Source organism: Plecotus auritus (genome assembly GCF_963455305.1).
Source record: "Plecotus auritus genome assembly, chromosome: 10".
Lineage (NCBI taxonomy): Eukaryota > Metazoa > Chordata > Mammalia > Chiroptera > Vespertilionidae > Plecotus > Plecotus auritus.
Window position 1 is genome coordinate 3624083 of NC_137785.1, and position 27458 is coordinate 3651540.

A 27458-nucleotide genomic window follows, 5' to 3' on the forward strand; every position below is an offset into this window, starting at 1 on the left:
AAGGGCTGAACATCTGGTTCTGGAGTACAAGGACGTTCTCACCAACAGGGGTAGGGCTTCTCTATTCTCCACACGTTTGCCAACAGGCATCTCTCCCTTCGGTCCATCTGTCCTTCTGAGCCTTTCACTCTCTCCCTCGTCCCATTTGTGATCTCCCGTCCTCCCGTGGGTGACGCTCAGCCTCTGACTCCCCGACATCCATCCTGCTCTCCGTCTCCAGGTGCAGGGAGTCGGCCAAAGCATTTTCCACCGGGTTTGACACAACTCACTTTCCCACCAGGAATACATGAGAGAGGAGTCCACATTCCTGTGAACAGTTGGTTTTGTCTGACTGTCATTTTCACCATGCGGGGAGGTGAGCCCCAACATCACATGGTGACTGAACTTGAGTTTCCCCTCTGACTAAAACTGTTGGGCAATTTCATGTGTGTGGACCATGTAACCATCCTCAACAGGAGGATGGACTGGACTCTTGTTCATGAGAGAGTGGGACTCTATAAGGTGCCAGCATCCTTAACTACTGGGACCCTTTGGCTATTAATGGATCTGTGGGCAGAGACTGTGCGATGAAAGAAATGTCTGGTCTTTGCCCCTGGCTCTGAGCTCCTAACACCCTGGGCACCTCCTGAGTGACAAGTGTCTTTGGGATGCTGATGTGATGGCTCTTGGCTGAGAGGCCTGGGGATCATCAGGGTGGGGGCTGGTCCCCAGAAAGACCAAGCTGATCAGAGGGTGGGAACGTTTAGGCCCTAGAAGGAGGCAGAGCAGGAGGAGCCTGAAAAGCCATCTCTCCACACCACAGAGTCCTGTGTGCGGGGACCCTGGGCCTGCGGGACACTGACCCCAAAAATGAGCCCTGATACTGTCAGACGGGGACACCCAGAGAATGAGACCAAAACTCCTACACAAACACAGGAACAGGCATAATGTCCCCAAGAGCAAAGACACCACAAACACCCAGGAGAGGAGGGTGGAGGGCAGGCCCCAGGCCTGAGCCCAGGCTGACCTCCCCAGGAAGACCTCGCTGTCCAGGGTCCTGGGGATGCGCTGCATTAGGACAGGTGACAAGGCCTGGGGATGGGAGTCCCTGTGACCACAGCTCCTGGTGGGACAGGGTCCCCTGAGGGACAAGGTCAGAGGAGCAGAGAGGTGACCCGGTCAGGGAGTGACCACGTCAAAGCCCACCATGCACTGAGCCCTGATCAGGTACAGGCCCCGACCACACTCTGTCCTCCCAGCCCCTCTCGTCCCGCCTGCAAAGAGCACAGAATACACGGGAATCTGCAAAATTCTTGGTGCTTCCATTCATTTCCTCTCAGAAGACATTTAATTAGAGGGTCTCCTTTAATTACCGTCACCAATAAGGATAAGAATTGAAGAACCAGGTCAATCCACAGTCTCCTTTCAATATGGAGCAGGAATTTGAAGATCAGAGCACCAGGGAGGAAAGGCAGGGATGGGGATGGGGAGGGTCCAGCCGCCTCTGGGGACAGGAAAGTGTGGGGAGCAGGGCGGGGCCAGCCCCCCAACCAGAGGTTCCTGAGTCAGGAAGTGGGAGCTTGAACACATCTTCCATCACTCAGACCCACAAGGCAGCCGCCTCACGCTGTGGAGGACAATCATCATGAGCAGATTCAGGGCAGTGGCTGTAACTGGTGACATTCTCAAACCCACCTCATGCTCACAGTGTCCCACAGACTCCCCACCACCCAGGCCTCCCTCTGCCCACCCCTCCCCACGGCAGGTCTCACCTTTAGAAGCCGAGAGAGACACATCAGAGCCCTGGGCGCTGTCACTGCCTGGAGGGGGGGACACACCAGGACGGGGTCAGAGCCCCAGGGCAGGAGACTAAGGAGGAACTATGGGGGTGGGGTCCCCATGGCTCCAGTCTGCACTGTTCCAGGGACTCAGGGTCACCCCTCCATACTCACTGGCAGCCTGAGCGTAGCTCCCCCCTTTTCCACCTGCGGGAAGAAAACATCCCGTGAGAGACCAGGGAGGGGGCAGGGCCATGAGGTCCTAAAGGAAGCCCTAGTCCTGGGCCCAGAGAAGTTTCCAGAACTGAGTGTATAGACCTAGGGCAGGACCAGGAAACCTGAGGGAAGTGCCTGTGTGGGGACGGGACCCTCCGCCCTCCTGGAGTCTGTGCTCAGCAGGGACCTGCCCTCTGACCTGGGGCTGCTGGGAACGGGGTCCCCACCACCGGCACCATCAGGTGGTAAGTGGTCCCTCATTTCCCACGGGCCTCACTACAGAGTAAGCATGAGCACAGAGCCCCACACTGGCCATCACACGCTTGGGGACGGTGCTTCCCGTGAATGAGGCGGGACACACGTCTACCTGGGCTTGAACCCCCAGTGGGACAGACACTCAGACCCCACCCCTGCCCACCTGAGCGCCGCCTCCCCCACATCACAGCTCCAACCACAGCTCCCAGCAGAACCAGGCCCCCAGCGATGCCCATGATGATGAAGAAGGTGTGAGAAGGCGGCTCTGGGAGGAGAAGGGAAGGGAGGGTGAGGGCCCTGACCCCAGGCCTCATTCCCGACCCCACTGAGTCCCCCAGGGCCCTGCTGCCCTGAGAAGAGGCTCTGTGCCCACGGCCTTCCTCACCCCATCTCAGGGTCAGGGGCTCGGTCAGCCCCTCGTGCTGCACATGGCACGTGTATCTCTGCTCCTCTCCGGGGGGCACCCCCACGGCCGCCCACTTCTGGAAGGTGCCGTCCCCCGCGGGCCTGGTCTCCACCAGCTCCATGTCCTGGGTCTGGTCCTCCCCGTCACGCTGCCAGCTCAGGCTGACGTCCGCAGGGTAGAAGCCCAGCGCCCAGCACCTCAGGGTGACCTCATGGGCAGACACGGGGTGGTGGGTCACATGTGCCTTTGGGGGGTCTGAGGGAAGGGGAGAAAATGCAGGAACTTTGCATCCGCCATGGGACACTCCAGCAGCGCCCATGTGACCATCCTGAAGGTGGACAGACACCTGGGTCGGGGAGGGAGCACACAGCCCCCACACAGGCCTGGGCAGAGGCACCTGGAAGGACCTCCTTGTCTTTAGAATGTTCTAGAATCAGAGAGACACAGCCCAGGGCAGGAGGCAGGTCTCTGAGGGGAGAAAAGAGATTTGTGGTCCTGACCTACGGGGAGGCCACGTGACTCAGAAAAGCTGGGGTCAGACCTCAGACACAAGGGTGTGGGCAGCGCACAAGGCCTGAGAGAGAAGGTCCCCGTGGGTCCCAGAGCCCCTGCAGGGCCCATGGGAACCGCTGATGGGTTATTTCAGGGGGTCTCCCTGCACCCCAGGAGAGCCTGCACCCCTAACTGTCCCTGAGAGGAGGGGGAGTCCCTCTGGTACCTGACCTGGACATCCAACGGGGCGCCATCCCCGACCCTAGGAGGGGTGTCTGACACTGACCCCCTGTCCTGTCTCCTTGTAGGACCACAGCCCCGGGGAGAGGGGGCGGCCCCAGGGCCCCTGGTACCTGCGCGCTGCAGGGTCTCCTTCCCTTTTTCCAGGTAAAGGCGGAGCCACTCCCTGCACTCCCCCTCCACGTAGCTCCTCTCACGCTCTGCCACACCCTCCGCCTCCCACTTGCGCTTTGTGATCTGAGCCGCCGTGTCGGCCGCGGTCCAGGAGGTCAGGTCCTCGTTCAGGGCGATGTAGTCGGTGCCATCGTAGGCCCACTGACTGTACCCGCGGAGGAGGCGCCCGTCGGGTCCCACGTCGCAGCCATACATGTTCTGGAAGGTGTGAGACCCTGACCCCGCCCCGAGGTCAGCCCCGCCCCGCCCGCCCCGCGGGGACTGAATCTGAACTGAAAGTGAAATCGGGTCAAAGTCCCCGCGGGCTCCTCCCGGGTGGGGGCCGGGCGGGTCCCTCCGCCTCGGGGTGACGCTCCGACCCCGACCTTTAGGGCGACCCCGGCCCGTCCGTGGGGAGGGGGGTCGTGACGGGCCCGGCGCGCGGCTCACCGTCCTCGCTCTGGTTGTAGTAGCCGCGCAGGTTCTTCAGGTCCACTCGGTAAGTCTGTGCGTTTCCCTTGGCCCCCAGTGTCTGCCCCTCCCAATACCCCGGCCTCTCCCGCTCCACCCACGGCTGCTGCATCCACGGCGCCCGCGGCTCCATCCTCGGACTCGCCGCGTCGCTGTCGAACCGCACGAACTGCGTGTCGTCCACGTAGCCGACGGTGAGGAAGCGGGGCTCCCCGCGGCCGGGCCGGGACACGATGGTGTCGAAATACCTCAGGGAGTGGGGGCCTGGGGGGCGGACGGAGGGCAGGGCCGGGGCTGACACGCGCCTTCCCGGCCCCGCGCCCCCGCCGGGTCCCCTCGCTCATCCCCGCACAGCCGCCCCCTCCGACCCCGCACTCACCGGCCCAGCTGGGGGTCAGGACCAGCGCCCCCGAGAGCAGCAGGAGGAGGGTGGGGGGCCTCAGGACCCGCATCTTCCGAGTCGGTGGGACCTTCTGAGTCCGGGCGCTTCCGCGGAGGAGTTATAACCGGAGCCGCGCTGACGCTGATTGGCTGCTCAGGAGACCGCTCAGCCAATGGAAGTGAGGATTGGGGTCGCGTCACGAGTATCCAGGAAGGAGGCGCCGACACAGGTTGGGAGAGAAGAAGTGAAAACAGGGCGCTGGGGAGTCCCCACCACGGAGCTGCCCCCCCAGACTCCGTCCCCTGCTGAGACCTGCGCGCAGGCCTGGGCCCTGGACTCGGTCCTGACCCCCCTCCTGCGCGGAGCGCCCGTCACACTGTCCCCCGAGGCCGGGCCCAGGCGCTGTGCTGTTCAGGGACTTTCCAAGGTTTGGGGTTCACCATCTCTGTGCACCTCACACAGGAGGGAGGCCCCCAATAATCCTGTTTATGTGGTTCCGTCTGTCACAGTCACCACTCACGGAATCACACGGGAAACAAGTATTAATGCACGTCGCATGCTCACTGCCCGTGAGAGGGTAACAGAGGCATGTTTTTATGGAAAACACCCATTTCCCAGAGAACAAGGAGGAGAGAGGAGGGGCCTGCTCCCCTTTCACATCCTCCCCGTCTCCCTGGGAGACGCTGGGTGTTCACATTTGCTTCTGCGTTTTATCTGTTATTGTGGCTGCAGCTTCTTAGGACGCAGACGGCCTCACAGAAATGGGCAGGAGCAGCGTTTTCCTGACCTTTTCAGGTCAGTGTGGGTGCTCACCTGTGACAGTCACTGCAGCGACACAAGTGGTCGTTTCTGAAAGGTCTCTGCACAGTGAGACCTGAAACCATATTGACTGCATTCTTCTTGTTTTAGTTTTTTAAATATATATTTTTTATTTCAAGTAGGGAGAGAGAGATAGAAACATCAATGATGAAAAAGAATCATTGCTCAGCTGCCTTCTACATGCCCCACACTGGGGATTGAGCCTCTAACCCTGGCTTGTGTTCTGACAAAAAGGAGAACTGTGACCTCCTGGTTCATAGGTCAATGTTCAACCCCCGAGCCCCGCTGGCTGGGAATATTGAATATTTCCTGTTCTGTCATGTCACCGTCCCCAGGGCTGTCTTGCTGGGTGGCTCTGTCCTCATGCAGGTTAGTTAAAGTGATGGCTGTGTCTCTAAGTCCCAGAGCCCTTCCCGTGCTGGTGCATTAATCACCGTCATCAAAGCTCACATGGGAGTCTGTTCCCACAGAGCCCCTAGGAAAGTGTGTCCGCACTGGGGAGGGTCTAGCTGACGTGGTGGGACACCCCTGTTCCAACTTCTGGTTTTCTCTCGGGGGCTCACATTTCATCAAGATATCAGGCCTGTCCGTGGTCCCCTGCCAGGTGACATGTCCTGAAGTAAGAAGCTCATGTTCATTATTTAAAAATATTTTTTTTATTACCTAAACCGGTTTGGCTCAGTGGATAGAGCGTCGGCCTGTGGACTGAAAGGTCCTAGGTTCGATTTCAGTCAAGGGCACGTAACTTTTTTGCGGGCACATCCGCAGTAGGAGGTGTGCAAGAGGCAGCTGATAGATGTTTCTCTCTCATCGATGTTTCTAACTCTCTATCCCTCTTTCTTCCTCTCTGTAAAAAATCAATAAAATATATTTAAAAATACATATATATATATAGTTATTGATTTCAGAGCAAAGGGAGAGAGAGAGAAAGAGAGAGAGAGAAACATGAATGATGAGAGAGAATCTTTGATTGGCCTCCTCCTGCTCACCCCATTGGGGATTAGGCCCACAACTCGGGCATGTGCCCTGGACTGGAATCAAAGTTGGGACCCTTCAGTCCGAAGGCTGATGCTCTACCCACCGGGCCAAACTAGCTCGGGGACTCACGTTCCTGTTTGAGAAAGTGTGTGCCAATTCACCCAATCTCAACAATCTTAGTGTCTGTGTCATTCATTCTTTTAAGTAAACAGGGCCAGGCCGGTGTGGCTCAGTGGCTGAGCATTGACCTCTGAACCAGGAGGTCAGGGTTCCATTCCCAGTGAGGGCACCTGCTGGGTTGCAGGCTCCATCCCCAGTGCGGGGGGGGGGGGGCGTACAGGAGGCAGCCTACCGATGGTTCTCTCCCATCCTGGATGTTTCCATCTCTGTCTCCCTCTCAGTTCCTCTCTGATATCAAATTTTTTAAAATATATTTTTATTGATTTCAGAGAGGACGGGAGACTGAGATAGAAACATCCATAATGAGAGAGAATAATGGACCTGCTGCCTCCTGCACGCCCCCTACTGGGAATTGAAACCACATCCAGAGCGTGTGCCCTCAACCTGAATTAAACCTGGGACCCTCCAGTCCGCACACCTATGCTCCATCCACTGAGACAAACCAGCTAGGGCTCAACTTTTTAAAAAGTAAACATGGATCCCATGAGAAAGAGGCTAGTCCGCTCACACACATGATCTCCCTGGTACATGACACTTGGGAATGTGGCAGAGGGTTTTCTGTGTACTTCCCAGGTCATCATATAAGGTTATTTTAATGCTCCATTTTTATTAAAGACAGTTAAGAAATTAAACCATTTGTGTAATGAAAGCAAGATATATGTATATATCTTCTTTTAAAAAATATTTTTTATTTTTCAATTACAGTTGATGTACAATATTGTATTAGTTTAGGTGGACAAGTCTGCGATTAGACATTCATAGAACTTATACAGGGATCGCCCCATACATGTAGGACCATGTGACCTCACATGCAGCTGATACAACATGAGTGACTGTGTTCCCTGTGCTGTGCTTTCCTCCCCATGACCACACTGTAGGGACCATGTTGTAGTTCCTCCTCCTCCACCTGCTCTGCCCAGTCCCCCTGCCCTCCGGCAGCCAGCAGTCTGCTCCCTGTGGCTCTGAGTCTGTGGCTGCTGTAGGTTCTGTTGGGCTGATCCCAGGGGCTCTGAGTGCGGGCTGTGGGGAGGGTGGTCATTGTTCTGTGGTTGTGGGCGGATGCAGGCACCGCGTTCACCTTTTGGGGCATCTCCACCGGAGGCCACGGTGTTTTAAAATGTGGATGGAAGGATGAGGCTTCAGTAAAGAGAATAATTTCACCTCTTTCCACCGCGTCGTTTAAAGGGAAACTGGTTCTGTTCTCTGTCTGTCTGTCTTCTCTCTGCAGGTCAGTGCTGGTGGGAGGAACGACGATGGAGGTCGGGTGTCAGCCCATTCGTGCTGAGCTTGGCCTCAGCGCCCCTGTCAGCGGAGTGAAAAGGCCAGGATGTCCTTCATCTCCTGCCAACAGTGTTGACCCCACATCCCGGGAAAGGCTCTCAGAGACTTCAGGGTTCCGCGGACCACACTTTGAGAAAGGTTGTTCTGGCTAAACCAGGGAGAGAATCCCAGCTGACCCTGCCTCTGCCTCCTCTTCTCTTCCCAGAATCCCTCTCCATGAGGCAGATCCTGCGCCCCAAACTGAGCTCACAGCATTGCCCCTGGGACCTTCTAGAAGAGAGCTCACCCTGGAAATCCGACAGGGAGAGCCCTCAGCCTGGGAGGTGGGGGGGGGGACAGGGGTGTCCCCTCTGGCACAGGGAGCAGTTTGTGCCTGAAGACACTGTTATGCCCAGATTTCGTGATCCCCAAAGACCACCAGGGAGCCGAGTCCGATGCAAAAGCAAAGAGCCTTTAATCAAGCTAGCTCGAGCCCAGTCCCCCCCCACACACACACCTGCGCAGTGGCGAGGTAGAGAGAGAGAGAGAGCCCCAGACCCCAAACGCGATGATTTATAGGGGGCCTGGGAGAGGTAGGAGGGGTGAGGTAGTGTGGCCTCCGCTGATTGGTCGGGGTCAGGTTGCACATGGGGGCAGGGCGCGGCTTACTTTCCTCTTGTATTTCTATTGGCTAATTCAAAGGTGTGGGTTGGGCTCTTGGAGAAGTTCTAGGGCTGGAACCTGACTCCACGAGGTGGAGGACAAGGAACAAAAGGAACATGGAGTCGGTCTCTCCCCGCCCTTTCATTCCCCCCTTGTCTTGAAACTTACAGGCCCAATCATGGGTCGGTTTGTATTTCTACTGAACAACATTCCTGGGTCACGAGGGTACACCATCCCAAATTCCCTGCAGTGATAAAATCGGAGTCCCCAAGTCTTCACGGATCACAGATGGGTCTGCTGACCGGACATGAGTGTGATGCACCCAGGTCGCGAAGCCGTCTACCTTGAGAGCGGTGGGGGTCGTCAGCACCACAACGTAGGGACCCTTCCAACCTGGCTCGAGGGTCTCCCGGCGGTGTCTCTTGACGTAGACCCAGTCCCCGGGCTTATGCTGATGAGGAGTCGGGGCTGGGCCGGTCTTGTAGATAGTGCGGAGGCGCGGCCAAATGTCCTCGTGCGCCCTCTGGAGCCCTCTCAAGGAAAGAAACAGTTCTTGACTTTCAAATTCTGTAAGAAATTCGGCTATAAGGTTAGGGATAATAGGGGGTGGCCGGACAAACATGATCTCATAAGGAGTAAAACCCAGGGTGTAGGGGGAGTTCCTAACCCGGTAAAGGAGAGCCACCCAGTCCCCGCCAGTCTCCATGGTCAATTTGGTAAGGGTCTCTTTTAGAGTTCTATTCATCCTCTCTACTTGCCCTGAGCTTTGGGGCCTATAAGCGCAATGCAATTTCCAATTTGCCCCAATGGCCTTGGCCACTGCCTGCGTTACCTGCGAGACAAAAGCTGGTCCATTGTCTGACCCTATCTCAGCGGGAAAACCGTACCTGGGCAAGATGTCTTCCAGCATATACCATCACCCCTTCTCCTCCTTTGCTTGGGGAAGCTTCCTAATGTGCTGTAACTCCTCCAGGGAATATCCTGGCTGAACTGGTAGAACTGGGTCTCCTGGGTCTGGGAGCTGTAGGGCCATGGTGAGGATCGGAGAAAGGGCTACTGCCTTGGCCGCCTGGTCAGCCCTGCGGTTTCCTCTTGCCACTGGGTCGTCAGCCTTCTGGTGTCCTTGGCAGTGTATGATGGCCAATTTGGCAGGGAGCCATAAGGCTGAGAGTAAGTCGAGTATCTCCTGTTTATTCTTTATAGTCCGCCCCTCTGCTGTTAGTAGCCCTCTCTCTTGGTAGATTGCCCCATGAACATGAGCGGTGGCGAACGCATACCGGCTGTCTGTGTAGATGTTGAGCCGCTTTCCAGCTCCCAGTGTCAAGGCCTTGGTGAGGGCCACAAGCTCTGCTCTCTGGGCTGACATCCCGGGGGGCAGAGCCTCTGCCCATACAGTGTCCCTTTCAGTGACTACAGCTGCACCCGCATACCTGCTCCCGTCCCGTACGAAGCTGCTTCCATCCGTGAACCAGGTGACGTCTGCATCTGGAAGGGGCTGGTCGGTCAGGTTCTTCCGGAGCCCATTCACTTGCTCTAGGATTCCCAGGTCCTCGTGCAGGGCCTCGTCGAAGATGGTGGGCGAGTTCTTGAACCCGAGGAAACCGAGTCCACGTCAGTTGTCCGCTGTAGCCCTCTATTGGAGAGGCTTTTTGGTGAAGCCGGTACTCATCCTCCAGCCTTATGGTCAGGACCTGAATGGGGTGGCCCTTGCCTTCAGTAACCTGAGGCCCCCCTTGTCTGAAAGTTATCTGAGCTCCGATCTTAGTGAGCAAGTCTCGTCCTAACAGTGGGTAGGGGCATTCTGGAATTACCATAAAAGAGTGGGATACCCAGCCCGTCCCTAAATCCACCATTCTTCAGGTAGTCCATGAATACTGGCTCATACCAGTTGCCCCTTGTACCCAAGACTTATTTGTTAATTTTCCTTGAGGCGTACAGAGGACCGAGTGTTGCACTCCAGTGTCGACAAGGAAGTCAATGGGGGTCCCCTCCACTCTAAGAGTTACCCTGGGCGCGGGGAGGGGGTCCGAACCCCAACTCTCCTAATCACTCAGTTCATCTAGCTCCAGGACCTTCACTCGATCCGCTTCGCCTCCCTTTTTGCTGGCCCTTCTCGGGCACTCTTGTTTCCAGTGCCCTATCTCCCTACAGTAAGCACACTGATCTTTCTGCAGCTTCCGCCTCCCGCCCCGGGCGGTCCCCTTACCGTCCTCCTGGTTGCCGGCGAGTTGGCGGAGACGGCGGTTCCGGTTCCGTTCCTCGGAAGAGTCCGCGGTGGTGGCGAGCAGGATCTTAGCTAGGTCTCGGGTTTGTTTGCTGCTCTCAGCCGCCGCAGCGTGAGCCTGCCTTTCTTCCGGGGGCTCCCTGTTATTATACACCTTCTCGGCTACCTCCAGTAGGTCCTTTAAACTCTTCTCCCCCAACCTATCTACTTTTTGCAGTTTCTTTTTAATATCCCCAGCCGATTGGTTTACAAAGCTTATGATCACAGCTGCCTTGTTTTCAGGAGCTTCTGGATTCATGGGGGTGTAGGTGTGGTATGCCTCCATGATCCATTCTAAAAAGACAGCTAGAGACTCATCCCTTTCCTGCTGAACATTCCCTACCTTGGCCAAATTAGTTGGCTTTCTAGCAGCCATTCGGAGACCCCCCATTAGAGTCTGGCGGTAAACCCGGAGCCTCTCCTTACCTTCTGTCGTGTTGAAATCCCATTCAGGCCTAGTTAAGGGAAAAGAGACATCTATCTGGACCGGGTTGGTGGTTGGGTTCCCGTCCCCGCCTGGAACCACTTTCCGGGCCTCATTGAGGATTCTTTCCCTCTCCTCAGTTGTGAACAGGACCTGTAAAAGCTGTTGGCAGTCGTCCCACGTGGGCTGGTGGGTGAAAAGGACAGAATCTAACAGATCAATAAGCCCTGCTGGCTTCTCAGAGAACTTAGGATTCTGAGCCTTCCAGTTGTAAAGGTCACTAGTGGCGAAAGGCCAGTAGTGATGGGGTTGATTGCCATCTGCATCTGGGAGCCCACCGGAACCGTAGCCGCTCCCGGAACTCCGCCCCCAGCCGCTCCCGGAACTCTGCTCCCCGTGGCGTCCGCTTCCCCTCGCGTGGGAGGATCGCCCCCCTGTGGACTCCTAGGGGGCTGATGTGAGGGAGGAAAGATTAGTTCCTCTTCAGTTCCCCCCTGAAAGACAGGGTAGAGGGGAGCTGATGGCGGGGTGAGGTCCTTCTCCTTCACCTTCTCCGTTTCCTGCAAAGCAAGTATGGGTTTCGGCTCCAGGGGGCGCTGGGACAGAAAGGGCTTAAGCCAGGAGGGTGGCTCTTCCACGAGGTCCTGCCAAGTAATAATGTAAGGGAGTTGATCAGGATGTCACTTCTTGGCCTGAGAGACGATGTCCCTCACCCGGTGGATGGTGGGGAGGTCGAAGGTCCCCTCCGGCGGCCACCCGACACTAAAAGTCGGCCACTCCCTAGAACAAAAAGTTTACCACCGGCCCTTCCGGACCTCTACACTGAGGTTGCTAGCTCTTCCCTTAACCTCTTTGAAATGATCAACCATAATGCTTAAAGGAGTGGTTTGAGTCTGTCCCATGATGTCCGTCAAGAGAGTCCACAAAACAAAACAGAAAAACACAGACGCAGACAAACAAAGGGCCCTTGAGACAAGCTTTCCAACGCGAGTCCGTTGGAACAAAACTGACAAAACCGAAAGTGCAGACGACGGCCTCACGCCGATCGGTGGGAGTGACCCACCTCGTCCCAGAGGTTTGAGGGGAATACACGTCCCTCCTGAAGGAGGATCGGGACGTCTCCCGATTCCTCCCACCCGTGGTCCTCCGGTGCGTCCACCTAGACCGCTTCGGGCACTGCCAGAGATCCAGAAATGAGCTCACACAAAAGAGACAAGGAACAGACAGACACCTACCGTGGCCAGTCAGACTCTACGGATCGGGGGTCCCTTGAGGTTCTTGGGGATCCCGGGCGAGCCCCCAAATGTTATGCCCAGATTTCGTGATCCCCAAAGACCACCAGGGAGCCGAGTCCGATGCAAAAGCAAAGAGCCTTTAATCGAGCTAGCTCGAGCTCAGTCCCCCCCCCACACACACACACCGGCACAGCGGCGAGGTGGAGAGAGAGAGAGAGCCCCAGAACCCAAACCCGATGATTTATAGGGGGCCTGGGAGAGGTAGGAGGGGTGAGGTAGTGTGGCCTCCGCTGATTGGTCGGGGTCAGGTTGCACATGGGGGCAGGGCGCGGCTTACTTTCCTCTTGCATTTCTATTGGCTAATTCAAAGGTGTGGGTTGGGCTCTTGGAGAAGTTCTAGGGCTGGAACCTGACTCCAGGAGGTGGAGGACGAGGAACAAAAGGAACATGGAGTCGGTCTCTCCCCGCCCTTTCAACACCAGTCCCACAGACCCCTCCTGTGGCTTCTACACCCCAGCTGAGTGAGCGCTCCCATCCCACACAGAAACCTGACATGTCTGTAGGAGCAGCCATCTTGGCCCTTTATTTTATTCCTTTTAATTAAAACATGTTGTTATTGATTTAGAGAGAGAGGACGGGAGAGGGAGAAAGAGAGGAACGGGGATGGGGAGAGAAGCACTGATGATTGCCTCCCCCACACGCCCTGACCAGGGGTCACACCTGAGACCTTCCAGTGCCCAGGACAGCACTCACCCTGAGCCCCCCACCCCCCAGGACTGGCCCTTTTATGCAAATGGGCCGCGTGCTCCGCACTGAGGCCCCGCCCACAGCGGAGTGGTCTGTCCAGCAGCACATTCTGTGAGCCAGGACTCGCTCTGCACCGCTTTCTCCCACGTGGCGGCCACCAGCTGCCGTGGCCACTGCGCCCCTGACACGTGGCTCCTGTGCGGAGCAGGGACTTCCCTTCAGGGACCTGTCATCCAGCCGCCGGGGGTCGTGTAGCCGCCCCATGAGACGGCGCCCGGCTGAATGCTCTCAGTGTCCAGTCTCTGCCCCGCAGGCCCCGTGGGCTCACAGACGGATGGAGGTGACCGTGTCTGCACGTGGAAGCCACGGGGCTGCATGTGTCACTGACGCCAGTTGTGTGTGTGGGTCTCGGTGATCCTCAATCCCAGCTGCCCAGGAGCGTGTAATGAACACGCATGTAACACCGAGCGCACAGGCATGACCTCAGATGAGAGTTAGCGCCCTCAGGGTGTAGGGCTCACCACGCCCCTCCCTGCAGCCTTCCTGTGTGCGTCTCCCGGACCTCGGTGCTGTGTTTGGTGACCCGGTGACAGGAGCAGGCACAGCAGGCTTTCCCGCAAGAGAAAGTGTCTATTGAACCAGCAGGCGCAGCTCCCTGGAGGCCCCGCACGTACTTAGAGAACAGAACGCAGAGGAGGTCACTGTAGATTCCACCCTAGAACCCCTTACCTGCTGCTCCTCCCCTAACTCCCCCCAACACTCTAACAGCCCCGTTTCCCTTCGCCCTGGAATGCTCTCCCACAGAGGACATTATATGTGAAGCGTTTGCAGTTGTGGATGAGAATTTCTCAAACCAACACCCAAAGATGGAAACTAGGAAGGAAAACATAAAACTTGTCCATGTCAACCTCACACTGGAGAGAGACAAACTCAGGCCCAGAATCAAACTCAGAGACGCACCAAGATGCTGACAGAGAAAGGGCCCCGTGGACCAGTGTTCCTCAGCCAAAGCCCAGGGGGACCCCTGTGGGCAGGCGAGGTGGGTTAGTCATCATTGCTGGGGGAGATCGCGTCCCTTGGGGGCCACGGGGCATCCTAGCGGGAAGGGGGAGATGGGGCACATCTAGGAGGTGGGCTCTGGATGGCGACCCCGGGAGGGTCTGGGGAAGCTGGCTCATCGGATGGGTGGTGTCGGGGGGCAGTGCTGTGGGTGGGCAGCTCAGTGACTGTCCAGGGACAAGGCCGCCGGCAGCGAGGATGGGGGGCAGCTGGAGAGAAGCAGCCTCGCTGCCATGAGCCCGCACAGGGGGCTGTGTGGTCCTCTGTGAGCTGTGCGGGCCTGTGTGTGTCTGTGTGTAGACGCAGGGAGGGTGGTGTGGCTCTGTCTCCCTTGTCATGGCCTCGGGACGGCGTGTCTGAGGGTGATGCTCTGAGAGGTGCCTCGTGTCCAACGGGAGGGGAACCGGCCCCGCTGTGAGCTCCGGGCCAGCTCCCGACAGCACTGAGGCCTCGCGGGTCAGACCAGGTCCCTTGGGGGCTGCGTGTCCTTCTCTCCGAAGCCCAATGTCTAAAAGCATCCACAGCCCAATCCGCCAGTGAAGCACGTGAGGGACAACGTGGGGAGAAGAAATGCGGATGTCAAACACCTGTCTGTGTGACAGACACATGGGGACAATAATGAGAACGTGGGACAAGAGAAACAGGGATGAAATGGAAATCCATCGGTTTGGGAAAGATGGAGGAAAGGATGGGAGTGGGGGCAGAGGGAGGGAGACACCCTGTGGTGCAGGCGGAAGGAGGTGGATGCACACAGTTTCTAAGGAAGCTTTTCCCTAAAGTCCCCGCCATTCAATGTGCTCACACTCCTCGGGGCTGGTGGCCTCAGGGGGCTGAGCATGGACCTATGAACCAGGAGGTGAAAGGATGATGCAGGGTCAGGTCACAGGCCCTGGTGACCCTCCCCATCCCCAGCAGGGGGCGTGCAGGAAGCTCATGAATGACTCTCATCACTGATGTTTCTGTCCTTCCCTCTCTCTTCTTCCCTGAAATCAATGCAAATGTATTGAAAGACGCAGTAATAACTGTGCTCACATTATGCACAGAAATGTCTCTCTGGGCATTTATCCTGAGAAAATAATCCCCTGTGTCCTAAGAACACACCCATGGAGGGATTTTTAAGCAGCTTTTATTGCACTCAGGGCACTGAGACAAGTACAAGTGACCTTGTAATGAAGACGCCGTGGGGGTCCCTCAAAAAGAGCAGGCACTGCGGCATGGACAGACTCACAGGTGACTGACATACAAGTTGGGACAGAATTAAGGAGCACCTTGCAGAGGGGCTGCGTTTTCCTGTGAGAAAGGCCGAGTTTTCCTGAAACCAGTGAAACCCAGCGCTCTCACACACGTGGGCCCTGGACAGCGTTGGAGAGAAGCGTCTCCCCTTCCTGCTGTGAGAGCGACAGACGCCATCGCCTCCACTCAGCAGCCTGTGCCACCACTCGCCTGCCCCCTGGCCTGGCCCTCAGCGACCATTCCCCCAGAAATGCCAGCGCAGCCTGACCCGGAAGCAATGTTTTGTTCTTAAAGTTCCCGCCTGCGGAGAAAGGAGCCCTTGTCCATCTGGACCAGCCATGGCCTCCCTTCTCCCCACGCACCTCTGCCAGCCCCGCTCCCCTGGCTGGTGGGTGAGGGTCATGCTGTGGCCTTTCTCCCAGCACCAGCCTCTTTCTGGGACGGGCCCTGCTGCCTCACGCCCCGCCCCGCCCCCATCCCAGCACTGGCCTCCCCTTCCCCCCAAAGTGAGGTTCCCAGTCCCGGACAGACAGCGGTGCTCATGGTGCGTCACCACCCACACTGCCCTTCCCCATCGGAGAGGCAGACAGTGAGCTCCGCGCCTGGCCTTTTCCAGCTTCCCTGCCGCTCAGAGGATGCTCTGCAGAGCTGCGTGGGGCCTGCGTTCTGTGTCCATGTGGCCCCCTAAGATGCAACAGGAGGGACCATCTCTACTCTCCCAACTGGGGGGGTGGGGGCCACTGCTGGCCCAGCGGGGCGCAGCTCCCAGGCCTTCCCGGCTCGGCTCTCCCGTGGGAACCGGTGATGGTTCCTAATGACACGGTCCCAGTTATGTCCCCAGAGGCCGAGCCCGGTCACGGCACCTGCCGCGGAGCCTCTGCCCCGGGAACACAGCAGCCCGCTCCCCGGAGGGACAGCCTCCGCCTCAGGCCCTGAAGCGCCCGGGGCTCAGAGGACGCCCGTGCGGGTGGCACCCGTTACAGGGCTATGGGCCCCGAGTCCCCCACGGGTTCCCCTGCGAATAGGGACGCCCCGGGGCCAGGGCCTGGGGGGACCCGCCGGCGGCCCCAGTTTGAGGTCAGCAACAAGCCAGCGGGTCCCTGTGCGCCCTGGGGCGGCGGCTGCCTCCTGCTGCCCAGGCCCGGCCCGCAGGGGGCGCTGCGCGGCTCTGCCTGCGTCTCCGCTGCCGCCGCTGAGACCCGGGGTGGGGGCTGTGCCCCCGCTTTATTCTGGGCCTTCTGCTCCGTGACCCCGTCCCCGCACCCTCCGGGAGGAGGCCCCGGCACTGGCTGCGAGGCCGAGTCCCGGGACCCGCCCCCCAAACGCGGACAGGACGCGGCCGGGCAGGTCCAGGCTGCGGGCCTCCCCGAGGAGGGAACTGGTCGCCGCCCAGGCGGGCCCCTGGGTTCTGAGCTGCAGCGGGGCGCGGAGGGGTCCCCGAGTCACCTTCCGGCCCCGAGGCCCCACGCGCCCCATCGCCGCCGCAGTTCGAGGGTCCGCAGGGGCCTCAGGGGCCGGGACTCCCTGTGGCCGGGCCCGCTTGGCCGCAGCCGCCCGCGGTCGCTAGCCGCTCAGCTGCAGGGGGCCTTGGCCTTGAGCTCCAGGGGAGGCCCGGCGGGGGGACGGTGCCCCGGAGCCTCCTCTGCAGCTGCCGGGGCGGCCCAGGGCGGGCACCTGGCTCCTGGGCACATCTCGCTCCTGTCTGGGTGCGTCCGCCCCCAGCACCCCCTCCCCTCCCCTCGGGGCTGCGCGCTCCTGGCTGGGCCTGTGCGGGTCTCCCGCCGCTCGTCCGGCTTCCCCGCCGCTTCCCCCCCGCAGAGAGGCCCGTCCGCGGTGCCCTCACGCTCAGGCTCCGTATGTGGATGGGCCGCGGCCCGGGTTCCCCTCCGTGGCGCCCGCGGCCCAGCCCGGCGTCCCCCCAAAGGCTCCCCCTGAGGACGGTCCCAGGAGGGGGCGGCCCTCAGACCCCCTGAGCTGACCGCTGCAGAGGGGGTGGCGCTGTCGCCCCTTCAGGCCCCGGAGCGGGACTCGCCGCCCAGGAGCCCGGCCTGGTGCTGGGGCGGCTCCCTCCTGGGCTCCGACCCGCGGGGGGCCCTCCCAGGATTGAGGGGCGGGGCCCCGCGGGGTGGGTGCTGGTGCGGGGCCTCAGCTCTGGCCTGCGGGCAGCGCAGGGGGCTCCTCTTCCCTTTGGGGTTCCGGTCCCCACACCTGGTTTCCTTCTCCCCCAGGGAGGCTGCGCGGGTGAGGAGGGGGCGCTGGGCCCCGTGGCCATGACACCCCGGGGACGTGGGGCCTCTGAGCCCTCCCCCCTCTGCCTCCTGCGGCTCCTCGCCTGCTGGGCAGCCGGAGGGTGCGGAGCCCGTCAGCTGAGGGGGGCGCACCCCGAGCTCCTGGGCCTGTAAAGCGGCCCCTGAATCGCGGTCCTGTTGCGAGTCTCCTGTGCGGACGCCCCCGCGGGAGGGACGCGGCTCCTGCGCCCGCACCTCTGGGCGCCCCCAGGGGGCAGCACGTGCACGTGGACCCCAAAGGCCACGCCCCCGGCCCAGCCCCAAGGCTGTAAAGTGGGGGTTTGTTGTTTCTCTCTCAGGTGCGTGTCTGTCCCCACAATGGAAATGCCTTCCTCCTGGGGGTGCGCACCAGGGGGCTCACTCCACACGCCCCCATTTCGCGGGACCCACGCGCTCCGGGCTGAGAGGGAGGCCCTGGCCTCCCCTCTGTCATCAGGACGGTTGGTACGTGCGGCTCCTTTACTCACTGAACACTGTGCTCAGCCTGATGCAGCCCCCCCTCTCTCTCAGAAAGAGGGGTGCTCCCCCACCCCCGGACCCAGAGCGGACGGCCTTGCTGAGGGGCCTGGGGCGGGTTCCCAGGGGAAGGGACGGAGCGGGGAGGGGAGGCAGGGGTGTCTGCAGCCTCGCCCCCTCCGACAGGCCTCCAGCGGGGAGACTGGGAGCGAGGGCAGTGCCGGGTCGCGGGGCGACTTGCTGAGGAGGTGACTGTGTTTGTGGGAGACACCCCCCCCACATGGAGGGTTCCCGCTCTCAGTCCCCTGACTGCGTCTCTGGGACTCGCGATAGTACCGCGCAGGCCAGTCCCCTGCGTGTCCGGGGAGACGGCCCCGCGCACGCAGCTTCCCGGACCCCCGCCTCTGAGGACATGGCGCCCGGGACGCGAGGAGGCCCCGCGGGGCGCAGGGCGACCAGAAGGCCTTCCCGGAGGGGCTGCGGGGGGGGAACAGCCCAGGACTCACCCACTGAGGTGCTGGGAGACGCGCAGCCTCCTTGGAGGGTCCCCGGCGCCCGAGTGTCCCTCCTAGACCCGCCTGTCCCTCCTCCGCGGCCGTGACGCAGCCCGCAGTCCCTCCTCGGCTCCTGGGCCACGGCCTGTCGGGGGGCCCGGGGTCCCCGTGCGGAGGTCACCGCTGGGGGAGCCGTGGCCGCGGGGCGGGCAGGCGGGAAGGGAGTCAGGAACAGGGCGAGGCTCCGCAGAGGCTCCGGTGCCCCGAGACCCGCAGCCCCAGACCCGGCGCCCAGCGAGCAGCGGGGGCGGCAGCCGCGGGGCCAGGGCGGGAGCCCTTCTGGAGACGCGCTAGGGCGCCACGGGTGGAGCTGGGACTGCGCCCGCCCCGCCGGCGACTGAGGTTGGTCGCACCCCGGTGAGCGCCCCAAGGCCAGCGCTGCGGCTCCTGCCTCTCCGCCGAGCCCACCGACGCCGGGGCAGCCCTGGCAGTGATGAGCCTGAGTGGGGTTCGGGGTCGGGGTCGGGGTCGAGTTGGGGCAGGGCTGAGGCGAAGGCAGGGGACCCTGGTTCCGCAGCCCCTTCCTGGGCCCAAGGCTGCCGGCCCTCAAGCGGCTGCCCCGCCCCCCGCCCCTGATGTCTGCAGCGGCCGGTCCTCGGGGTGGGCGGTGCCGCCGCGGGAGGATGGACGGCGAGGAGCGAGCAGTGTAGCAGCAGCCCGCCCTGCTCTGTACTGTCTTTATTGGCGCTAAAGGGTGAGCACATCCAACATGCAAGTAAGTGCCACTCACATGAGATGACACACACACACACATATAAACTTTTATGTATGAAGAGGTGGGGGAGGGGAGAGAGAGGGAGAGATAGGAGAGGTTAATTCTTACTGGGGGATATTTTTCCAGTGATTTTCTCTCTTTTAGAGAGAGCGCAAGGGAGGGAGGAGGAGAGAGAGAGAGGGAGGGAATACCCATGTAGAGAGACACGACTATTGGCTGCCTTGCACGCGGGGAGGAGTCTGCAACCCAGGCACCTGGGTCCTTCCTGTCCCTCTGTGCGCACCAGGAGAGCGGGGTTTTCATTTGTTTCTTTGCTTTAAAGACGTTTAGAGCGAGAGGAAGGGAGAGGGAGAGGCAGGTAGACACATGGATCGGTTGCCCCCTGCAGGCCCCCTACTGAGGATCCAGTCAGACACCAGGGCAGGTGCCCTAATAGGGAATGGACCCTGGTGCCTCCTGGTGCCTGGGCCACCCTCACCCTGAGCCACATGGCCAGGCTGGAAAGCGGGTGTTCTGTCTTCATTACACAAGCAGCAGGCGGACAGGAAGCCTGGAGCAGAGGCCTCACTACATATTAGTGATGAGTGAATGGATGGATAGATGGATGGATGGATGGATGGCTGGATGGATGGACGAATGAATGAGTGGATGGACGAGTGAATGGATGGATGAATGAATGGATGGACGAATGAATGGATGGATGAATGAATGGGTGGATGAATGAATGGATGCATGAATGAATGGATGAATGAATCGATGGATGGATGGATGAATGGATGGCTGGATGAATGAATGGATGGATGAATGAATGGAAGGATGGATGGATGAATGAATGGATGGCTGGGTGAAGTGATGGATGGATGAATGGATGGACGAATGAATGGATGGACGAATGAATGGATGGATGAATGAATGGATGAGTGAATGGATGGATGCATGAATGGATGGATGGATGAATGAATGGATGGATGGATGACTGAATGGATGGATGAATGAATGAATGAATGAATGGATGGATGGATGAATGGATGGATGAATGAATGGATGGATGGATGAATGAATGGATGGACGAATGAATGAATGAATGGATGGATGGATGAATGAATGGATGGACGAATGAATGGATGGATGAATGAATGGATGGATGAATGAATGGATGCATGAATCGATGGATGGATGAATGAATGGATGGATGGATGAATGAATGGATGGATGGATGAATGGAAGGATGGATGGATGAATGAATGGATGGCTGGGTGAATGGATGGATGGATGAATGAATGGACGAATGAATGGATGGACGAATGAATGGATGGATGAATGAATGGATGGATGAATGAATGGATGAGTGAATGGATGGATGGATGAATGAATGGATGGATGGATGAATGGATGGATGGATGGATGGATGGATGGATGGATGGATGAATGGATGGATGGCTGGGTGAATGGGTGGCTGGATGAATGGATGGCTGGATGAATGAAGGATGGATGAGTGAATGGATGGCTGGATGAATAGATGGATGGATGGGTGGATGAGTGAATGGATGGATGGATAAATGAATGGATGAATGAATGGATGGAAGGATGGATGGATGAATGTATGTATGTATGTATGTATGTATGAATAGAAGGATGGGTGTATGGATGCATGCTGGGACCAGGTTCCTTACAGCTGACCTGACACAGGAAGGAAGGTTGACTCTGTGCATGGAGAGTCAGGGACGTCTCTGAAGGGAGCAACTTTCCTCCCAATCAAATCTCCACCAGCCTTTGCGGGATTATTGGTAATTTGGCAATTAACCAGATGGTCCTCACCAGCAGCTGAACAACGGGCAGGAAAAGGTGGCTGTGTTCCCTGTGGACGGGTCTGAGTTCCGAGTCACAGCTGTTCTCTGGGGTGAGCTGAAACCCACGGCTGCGTCACATCCCTCCCCCTCCATTCATGGTACAATCACACCCCATTCCCACGGGGGCACCGTCCTCAGGGCTCCCCTGCTCCCAACGTCAGGCTGACACCAGGATGGTGCAGGCTGAGCATCTTCATTGGATCAGGAAGCTGGTCTCTCCCCTGATGGAAACACCACGGTTCTTCCTACGGGGGCCCCAGGGATGTTAAGCCGGGAGACTGTCCCCTGTGAGCTGTGCTAACCCTGCTCAGAGTCCTGGGAGTCCATAATGTGCACACGACCCCACAGGAGACCATGATGTGCTTCCATAGCCACACAGAGTCCTGCTCCTTGGTGACTCACTGTATAACCACTAGCTCTCCTCCTCCTCCGCATTCTCTTCCCCTTTCTTCTTCTTCTTCCTCCTCTTCCTCCACTTCTGCTTCTTCTTTTGAGGTTTTACCCTGGAAAGAATTATTCTTGACATACAGACAGGATTTAGGGAAAGTAATAATTAGGACAGACAGAGAGAACCTAAAATTGAGAAAGAACCAGAACAAATAGGAAATTGGGTGAAATTAAAAGATAAAATTCTAATAATAGATGAAGGATCACATGCCCAGAGAAACGTGGACAAATCCTATGCATACAGTGGATTTTCACAGGGTGAAGGTGCGATCAACAACACTCACAGAACATTCCAGTCCTCAGCGGACCCTCTTCAGTTTTATTTAGTCACACACTGGCCCCATCCCGACTCACCCCTACCTAGATTTCTACCCCATAGGTGAGTCCCGTCAGCTTTTGAGGGAAGGGATGTCACAGGGGCCTCCTCCCTGCACCTGCTCTCTCTCCACATCAGGTCTATCCTCGTCCCAGTGGCTCTTGTGGTTGTAGCTTATCCACTCTCAGGGCTACAGGGTTCTGTCCTATGAACACACCACACTCCTCCGCTACTGCTCATGCGCATTTGTCTTATACCCAGATTTTGCAAACTGTGCCGCTATGAGTAAGTTCTCCGTATGTTCTGGCACACATATGTATGAGTGTCTTTGGGGATATAACCAGGAGGGGAATTGCTGGGGCATTGGGTGTGGTGAGTCCTGCCAAATGCTGGATGTAGTCAGTGTTGCCAGAGCATTTTCACAGTATTTGAAACCACTTACTCCCCCACCAGGAATATAGGAGAGAAACAGTGAGTCCAAATTCCTGCTAACAACTGACTTTGTCTGATTCTTTCATTTTTGCTCTCCTGGGAGGTGGGCACCAATATCACATGGTGGCTGAACTTGAGTTTCCCCTCTGACTAAAACTGTTGGGCAATTTTCATGAATGTGTGGACCATGTAACCATCCTCAATAGGAGGATGGACTGGACTCTTGTTCATGAGTGAGTGGGACTCTAGTAAGGTGCCAGCATCCTTAACTACTGGGACATGTTTGCTATTAATGGATCTGTGGGCAGAGACTGTGGGATGAGAGAAATGTCTGTTCTTTGCCCCTGGCACTGAGCTCCTAACATCCTGGGCACCTCCTGAGTGACAAGTGTCTTTGGGATGCTGATGAGATAGCTCTTGGCTGAGGGTCCTGGAGAGCGGCCAGGGTGGGGGCTGGTCCCCAGAAAGACCAAGCTGATCAGAGGGTGGGAACGTTCAGGCCCTAGAAGGAGGCAGAGAGGAGGAGCCTGAAAAGCCATCTCTCCACACCACAGTCCTGTGTGCGGGGACCCTGGGGCTGCGGGACACTGACGGGGAACATGTACCCTGTTGCTGTCAGACGGGGACACCCAGAGAATGAGACCATAACTCATACATGAAAGCACTAACAGGCATAATATCTACAAAATCAAAGAAACAACAAACACCCAGAAGATGGGTGCTGGGGCCCCATCCAGGCCTGAGCCCAGGCGGACCCGCCCCAGGGAGCCCTCGCTGTCCAGGGTCCTGAAGATGCGTTGCATTAGGACAGGTTACAAGGCCTCAGTGATGTCTGAGTTCCAGTGATCACAGGTCCTGGTGGGACAGGGTACTCTGAGGGACAAGGTCAGAGGAGCAGAGAGGTGACCCAGCCAGGGAGTGACCACGTCAAAGCCCACGATGCACTGAGCACGCCCTGGGCACAGGCCCCGACCACACTCGGTCCTCACCACATCCCCTGTCCACACCTGGTACAGCTCATCACAGCAAACACATTAGCTCTGGAAAGTTCTTGGTGTTTATATTTATTTCCCTCAAAATGTAGCATCTTCTCCTTTAATTTACCCACCCACCCTTCATGGCAAGAAATGAACAAAGTCACCCCCAGAACCTCATTTCAATGCGGAAGGAACAGCTTGCAGCTCAGAGCATGAGGGAGGTAAGACAGCGATAGTGAGAGCCCAGCCGCCTCTGCTGGACCAGAAAGTGTGGTGACCAGGGCTGGGCCAGCCCCCCCATCAGAGGTTCTAGAGTCAGGAAGTGGGAACGTGAACACATCTTCCATCACTCAGACCCACAGGGCAGCCGCCTCACTCTGTGGAGGACAATCATCATGAGCAGATTCAGGGCAGTGGCTGTAACTGGTGACATTCTCAAAGTTCACTTCATTTTTACAATGTCTCACAGAGTCCCCATCACCCAGGCCTCCCTCTGCCCACCCCTCCCCACGGCAGGTCTCACCTTTAGAAGCCGAGAGACACACATCAGAGCCCTGGGTGCTGTCACTACCTAGAGTGCACACTCAGACCCCACTCTCCTCATCCTGAGCGCCTTCTCCCCCACATCACAGCTCCAGCCACAGCTCCCAGCAGAACCAGGCCCCCAGCGATGCCCATGATGATGATGAAGGTGTGAGAAGGCAGCTCTGGGAGGAGAAGGGAAGGGAGGGTGAGGGCTGTGACCCTGCCCTGACCCCACTGAGGTCCCCCAGGGTCCCTGCTGCCCTGAGAAGAGGCTCTGTGCCCAAGGCCCTCCTCACCCCATCTCAGGGTCAGGGGCTCGGTCAGCCCCTCGTGCTGCACATGGCACGTGTATCTCTGCTCCTCTCCGGGGGGCACCCCCACGGCCGCCCACTTCTGGAAGGTGCCGTCCCCCGCAGGCCTGGTCTCCACCAGCTCCATGTCCTGGGTCTGGTCCTCCCCGTCACGCTGCCAGCTCAGGCTGATGTCCGCAGGGTAGAAGCCCAGCGCCCAGCACCTCAGGGTGACCTCACGGGCAGACACAGGGTGGTGGGTCACGTGTGCCTTTGGGGGTTCTGAAGGAAGGGGAGAAAATGCAGGACCTTTGCATCCGCCATGGGACACTCCAGCAGCGCCCATGTGACCATCCTGAGAGTGGACAGACACCTGGGTAGGGGAGGGAGCACACAGCCCCCACACCAGCATGGACAGAAGCACCTGGAAGGACCTTCTAGTCTTTGGAAAGTTCTAGAATCAGAAAGACACAGCCCAGGGCAGGAGGCAGGTCTCTGAGGGGAGAAAAGGGATTTGTGGTCCTGACCTGGGTGGAGGCCACGTGACTCAGAAAAGCTGGGGTCAGGCCTCAGCCACAGGGGTGTGGGCAGTGCACAAGGCCTGAGAGAGAAGGTCCCCGTGGGTCCCAGAGCCCCTGCAGGGCCCATGGGAACCGCTGATGGGTTATTTCAGGGGGTATCCCTGCACCCCAGTAGAGCCTGCACCCCTAACTGTCCCTGAGAAGAGGGGGAGTCCCTCTGGTACCTGACCTGGACATCCAGGGGACTCCCTCCCTGACCCAAGGAGGGGTGTGTGACACTGACCCCTTGTCCTGTCTCCTTGTAGGACCCCAGCCACGCGGAGAGGGGGCGGCCCCAGGGCCCCTGGTACCTGCGCGCTGCAGGGTCTCCTTCCCTTTTTCCAGGAAAAGGCGCAGTGACTCCACACACTCCCCCTCCAGGTAGTTCCTCCAAGACTCTGCCGCACCCTCCGCCTCCCACTTGCGCTTTGTGATCTGAGCCGCGGTGTCGGCCGCGGTCCAGGAGGTCAGGTCCTCGTTCAGGGCGAGGTAGTCGGTGCCATCGTAGGCGAACTGACTGTACCCGCGGAGGAGGCGCCCGTCGGGTCCCATGTCGCAGCCATATCTGTTCTGGAAGGTGTGAGACCCTGACCCCGCCCCGAGGTCAGCCCCGCCCCGAGGTCAACCGCGCCCTGAGGTCACCCCGCCCCGAGGTCAACCGCGCCCCGAGGTCAGCCCCGCCCCGCCCGCCCTGCAGGGCCTGAATCTGAACTGAAAGTGAAATCGGGTCAAAGTCTCCGCGGGCTGCTCCCGGGTGGGGGCCGGGCGGGTCTCACCGCCTCGGGTGTCGCTGGGACCCGGACCCTCGGGGCGACCCCGGCCCGTCCGTGGGGAGGGGGGTCGTGACGGGCCCGGCGCGCGGCTCACCGTCCTCGCTCTGGTTGTAGTAGCCGCGCAGGTTCTTCAGGCCCACTCGGAAAGTCTGTGCGTTCTTCTTGTAGATCTGCGTGTTCCGGTCCCAATAGCCCGGGTACACCTGCTCCACCCACGGCTGCTGCATCCACGGCGCCCGCGGTTCTTCCCTCGGATTCGCCGCGTCGCTGTCGAACCCCACGAACTGCGTGTCGTCCACGTAGCCGACGGAGAGGTAAAGGGGCTCCCCGCGGCCGGGCCGGGACACGGCCGTGTCGAAATACCTCAGGGAGTGGGGGCCTGGGGGGCGGACGGAGGGCAGGGCCGGGGGTGACACGCGCCTTCCCGGCCTCGCGCCCCCCCTCGGGTCCCCTCGCTTCTCCCCGCACAGCCGCCCCCTCTGACCCCGCACTCACCGGCCCAGCTGGGGGTCAGGACCAGCGCCCCCGAGAGCAGCAGGAGGAGGGTGGGGGGCCTCAGGACCTGCATCCTCGGTGTCCAGGGACCATCTGAGTCCAGGGTGCTCCTGGAGATGTTATAACCTGGGACCAGACACCCAATGGGAGTGAGCAGTGAGGCTGCGTCATGCGTATCCGGGAAGGAGGACTCAGCAGGGATGTGAGATGGAGAAGGGAACCCCAGGGAGAAGGGGAGCCCCAACACTGAGGGCCCTGCTCCAGACTCCTCCCTGGGCTGAGACCTGAGCGCCAGGCCTGGGCCTGGGACTGGGCCTGCCCCTCCTCCTGCAGCGGGAGCGCTCTGCCCACTTCTCCCTAAAGGAGCCTCAGGCTGGTGCTCTGAGCTCCACTTCACCCTGAACGTGCGAGGCGGCCCCTCACAGCTGTGCGGTTTCCTTGGCCCTCAGCATCTGCTCCTCCCAATACCCCTGCCTCTCACGCTCCACCCACGGCTGCTGCATCCATGGCGCCCGCGGCTCCATCCTCGGACTCGCCGCGTCGCTGTCGAACCGCACGAACTGCGTGTCGTCCACGTAGCCAACGGCGAGGAAGCGGGGCTTCCCGCGGCCGGGCCGGGACACGATGGTGTAGAAATACCTCAGGGAGTGGGGGCCTGGGGGGCGGACGGAGGGCAGGGCCGGGGCTGACACGCGCCTTCCCGGTCCCGAGCCCCCGCCGGGTCCCCTCGCTCCTCCCCGCACAGCCGCCCTCTCCGACCCCGCACTCACCGGCCCAGCTGGGGGTCAGGACCAGCGCCCCCGAGAGCAGCAGGAGGAGGGTGGGGGGCCTCAGGACCCGCATCCTCGGTGTCGCGGGGGGACCTTCTGAGTCCGGGCGCTTCAGCAGAGAGATTCTCACCGGGAGTCGCGGTGACGCTGATTGGCTGCGCTGGAAACCGCTCAGCCAATGGGAGTGAGGAATGAGCCCGCGTCACGAGTATCCAGGATGGAGGCGCCGACACAGGTTGGGAGAGGAGAAGTGAACCCAGGGAGCTGGGGAGTCCCCACCACGGAGCTGCCCCCCCCCCCAGACTCTGTCCCCTGCTGAGACCTGCGTGCAGGCCTGGGCCCTGGACTCGGTCCAGATCCCCTTCCTGCGCGGAGCGCCCGTCACACTGTCCCCCGAGGCCGGGCCCAGGCGCTGTGCTGTTCAGGGACTTTCCAAGGTTTGGGGTTCACCATCTCTGTGCACCTCACACAGGAGGGAGGCCCCCAATAACCCTGTTTATGTGGTTCCGTCTGTCACAGTCACCGCTCACGGAATCACACGGGAAACAAGTATTAATGCACGTCGCATGCTCACTGCCCGTGAGAGGGTAACAGAGGCATGTTTTTATGGAAAACACCCATTTCCCAGAGAACAAGGAGGAGAGAGGAGGGGCCTGCTCCCCTTTCACATCCTCCCCGTCTCCCTGGGAGACGCTGGGTGTTCGCATTTGCTTCTGCGTTTTCTCTGTTATTGTGGCTGCAGCTTCTAAGGACACAGCAGGCCTCACAGAAATGGGC

The 27458-nt window shown here is 59.3% G+C and overlaps 1 protein-coding gene across 4 annotated transcripts; it reads right to left on the reverse strand.

Moving 5' to 3' along the window:
* Window positions 1–1281: 1281 nt before the first annotated feature.
* Window positions 1282–26295, reverse strand: LOC308236259 (HLA class I histocompatibility antigen, B alpha chain-like). 4 transcript variants are annotated; one of them, XM_080645734.1, is made up of 8 exons: window positions 25912–26295; window positions 25511–25795; window positions 3480–3755; window positions 2614–2889; window positions 2392–2493; window positions 1932–1964; window positions 1752–1799; window positions 1282–1606 (listed from the first exon to the last, which is right to left on the reverse strand). In XM_080645734.1, the coding sequence occupies exons 1-8, from the start codon at window positions 25982–25984 to the stop codon at window positions 1602–1604; spliced, it is 1098 nt and encodes a 365-aa protein (XP_080501860.1). In that variant the 5' UTR covers window positions 25985–26295; the 3' UTR covers window positions 1282–1601. The 4 variants fall into 4 exon arrangements, 3 of the variants coding, with proteins under 3 accessions (XP_080501860.1, XP_080501859.1, XP_080501858.1); XM_080645733.1 differs by lacking the exons at window positions 25511–25795; window positions 25912–26295 and adding exons at window positions 3970–4254; window positions 4370–4498; XM_080645732.1 differs by lacking the exons at window positions 1282–1606; window positions 1752–1799; window positions 25511–25795; window positions 25912–26295 and adding exons at window positions 3970–4254; window positions 4370–4461 and having other exon boundaries at window positions 1836–1964.
* Between the last annotated feature and the right edge of the window lie 1163 nt (window positions 26296–27458).

What these genes read in the sequence shown, in the direction of transcription:
- LOC308236259 (XM_080645732.1), bottom strand. Translation starts at nt 4,442, where the DNA reads ATGCGGGTCCTGAGGCCCCCCACCCTCCTCCTGCTGCTCTCGGGGGCG. An exon ending in GGAGACCCTGCAGCGCGCAG is followed by an intron (nt 2,890 to 3,479) that starts GTACCAGGGGCC and finishes CCCTTCCCTCAG; the next exon opens with ACCCCCCAAAGGCACATGTG. An exon ending in GTGGGGGAGGCGGCGCTCAG is followed by an intron (nt 1,965 to 2,391) that starts GTGGGCAGGGGT and finishes TTCTTCCCGCAG; the next exon opens with GTGGAAAAGGGGGGAGCTAC.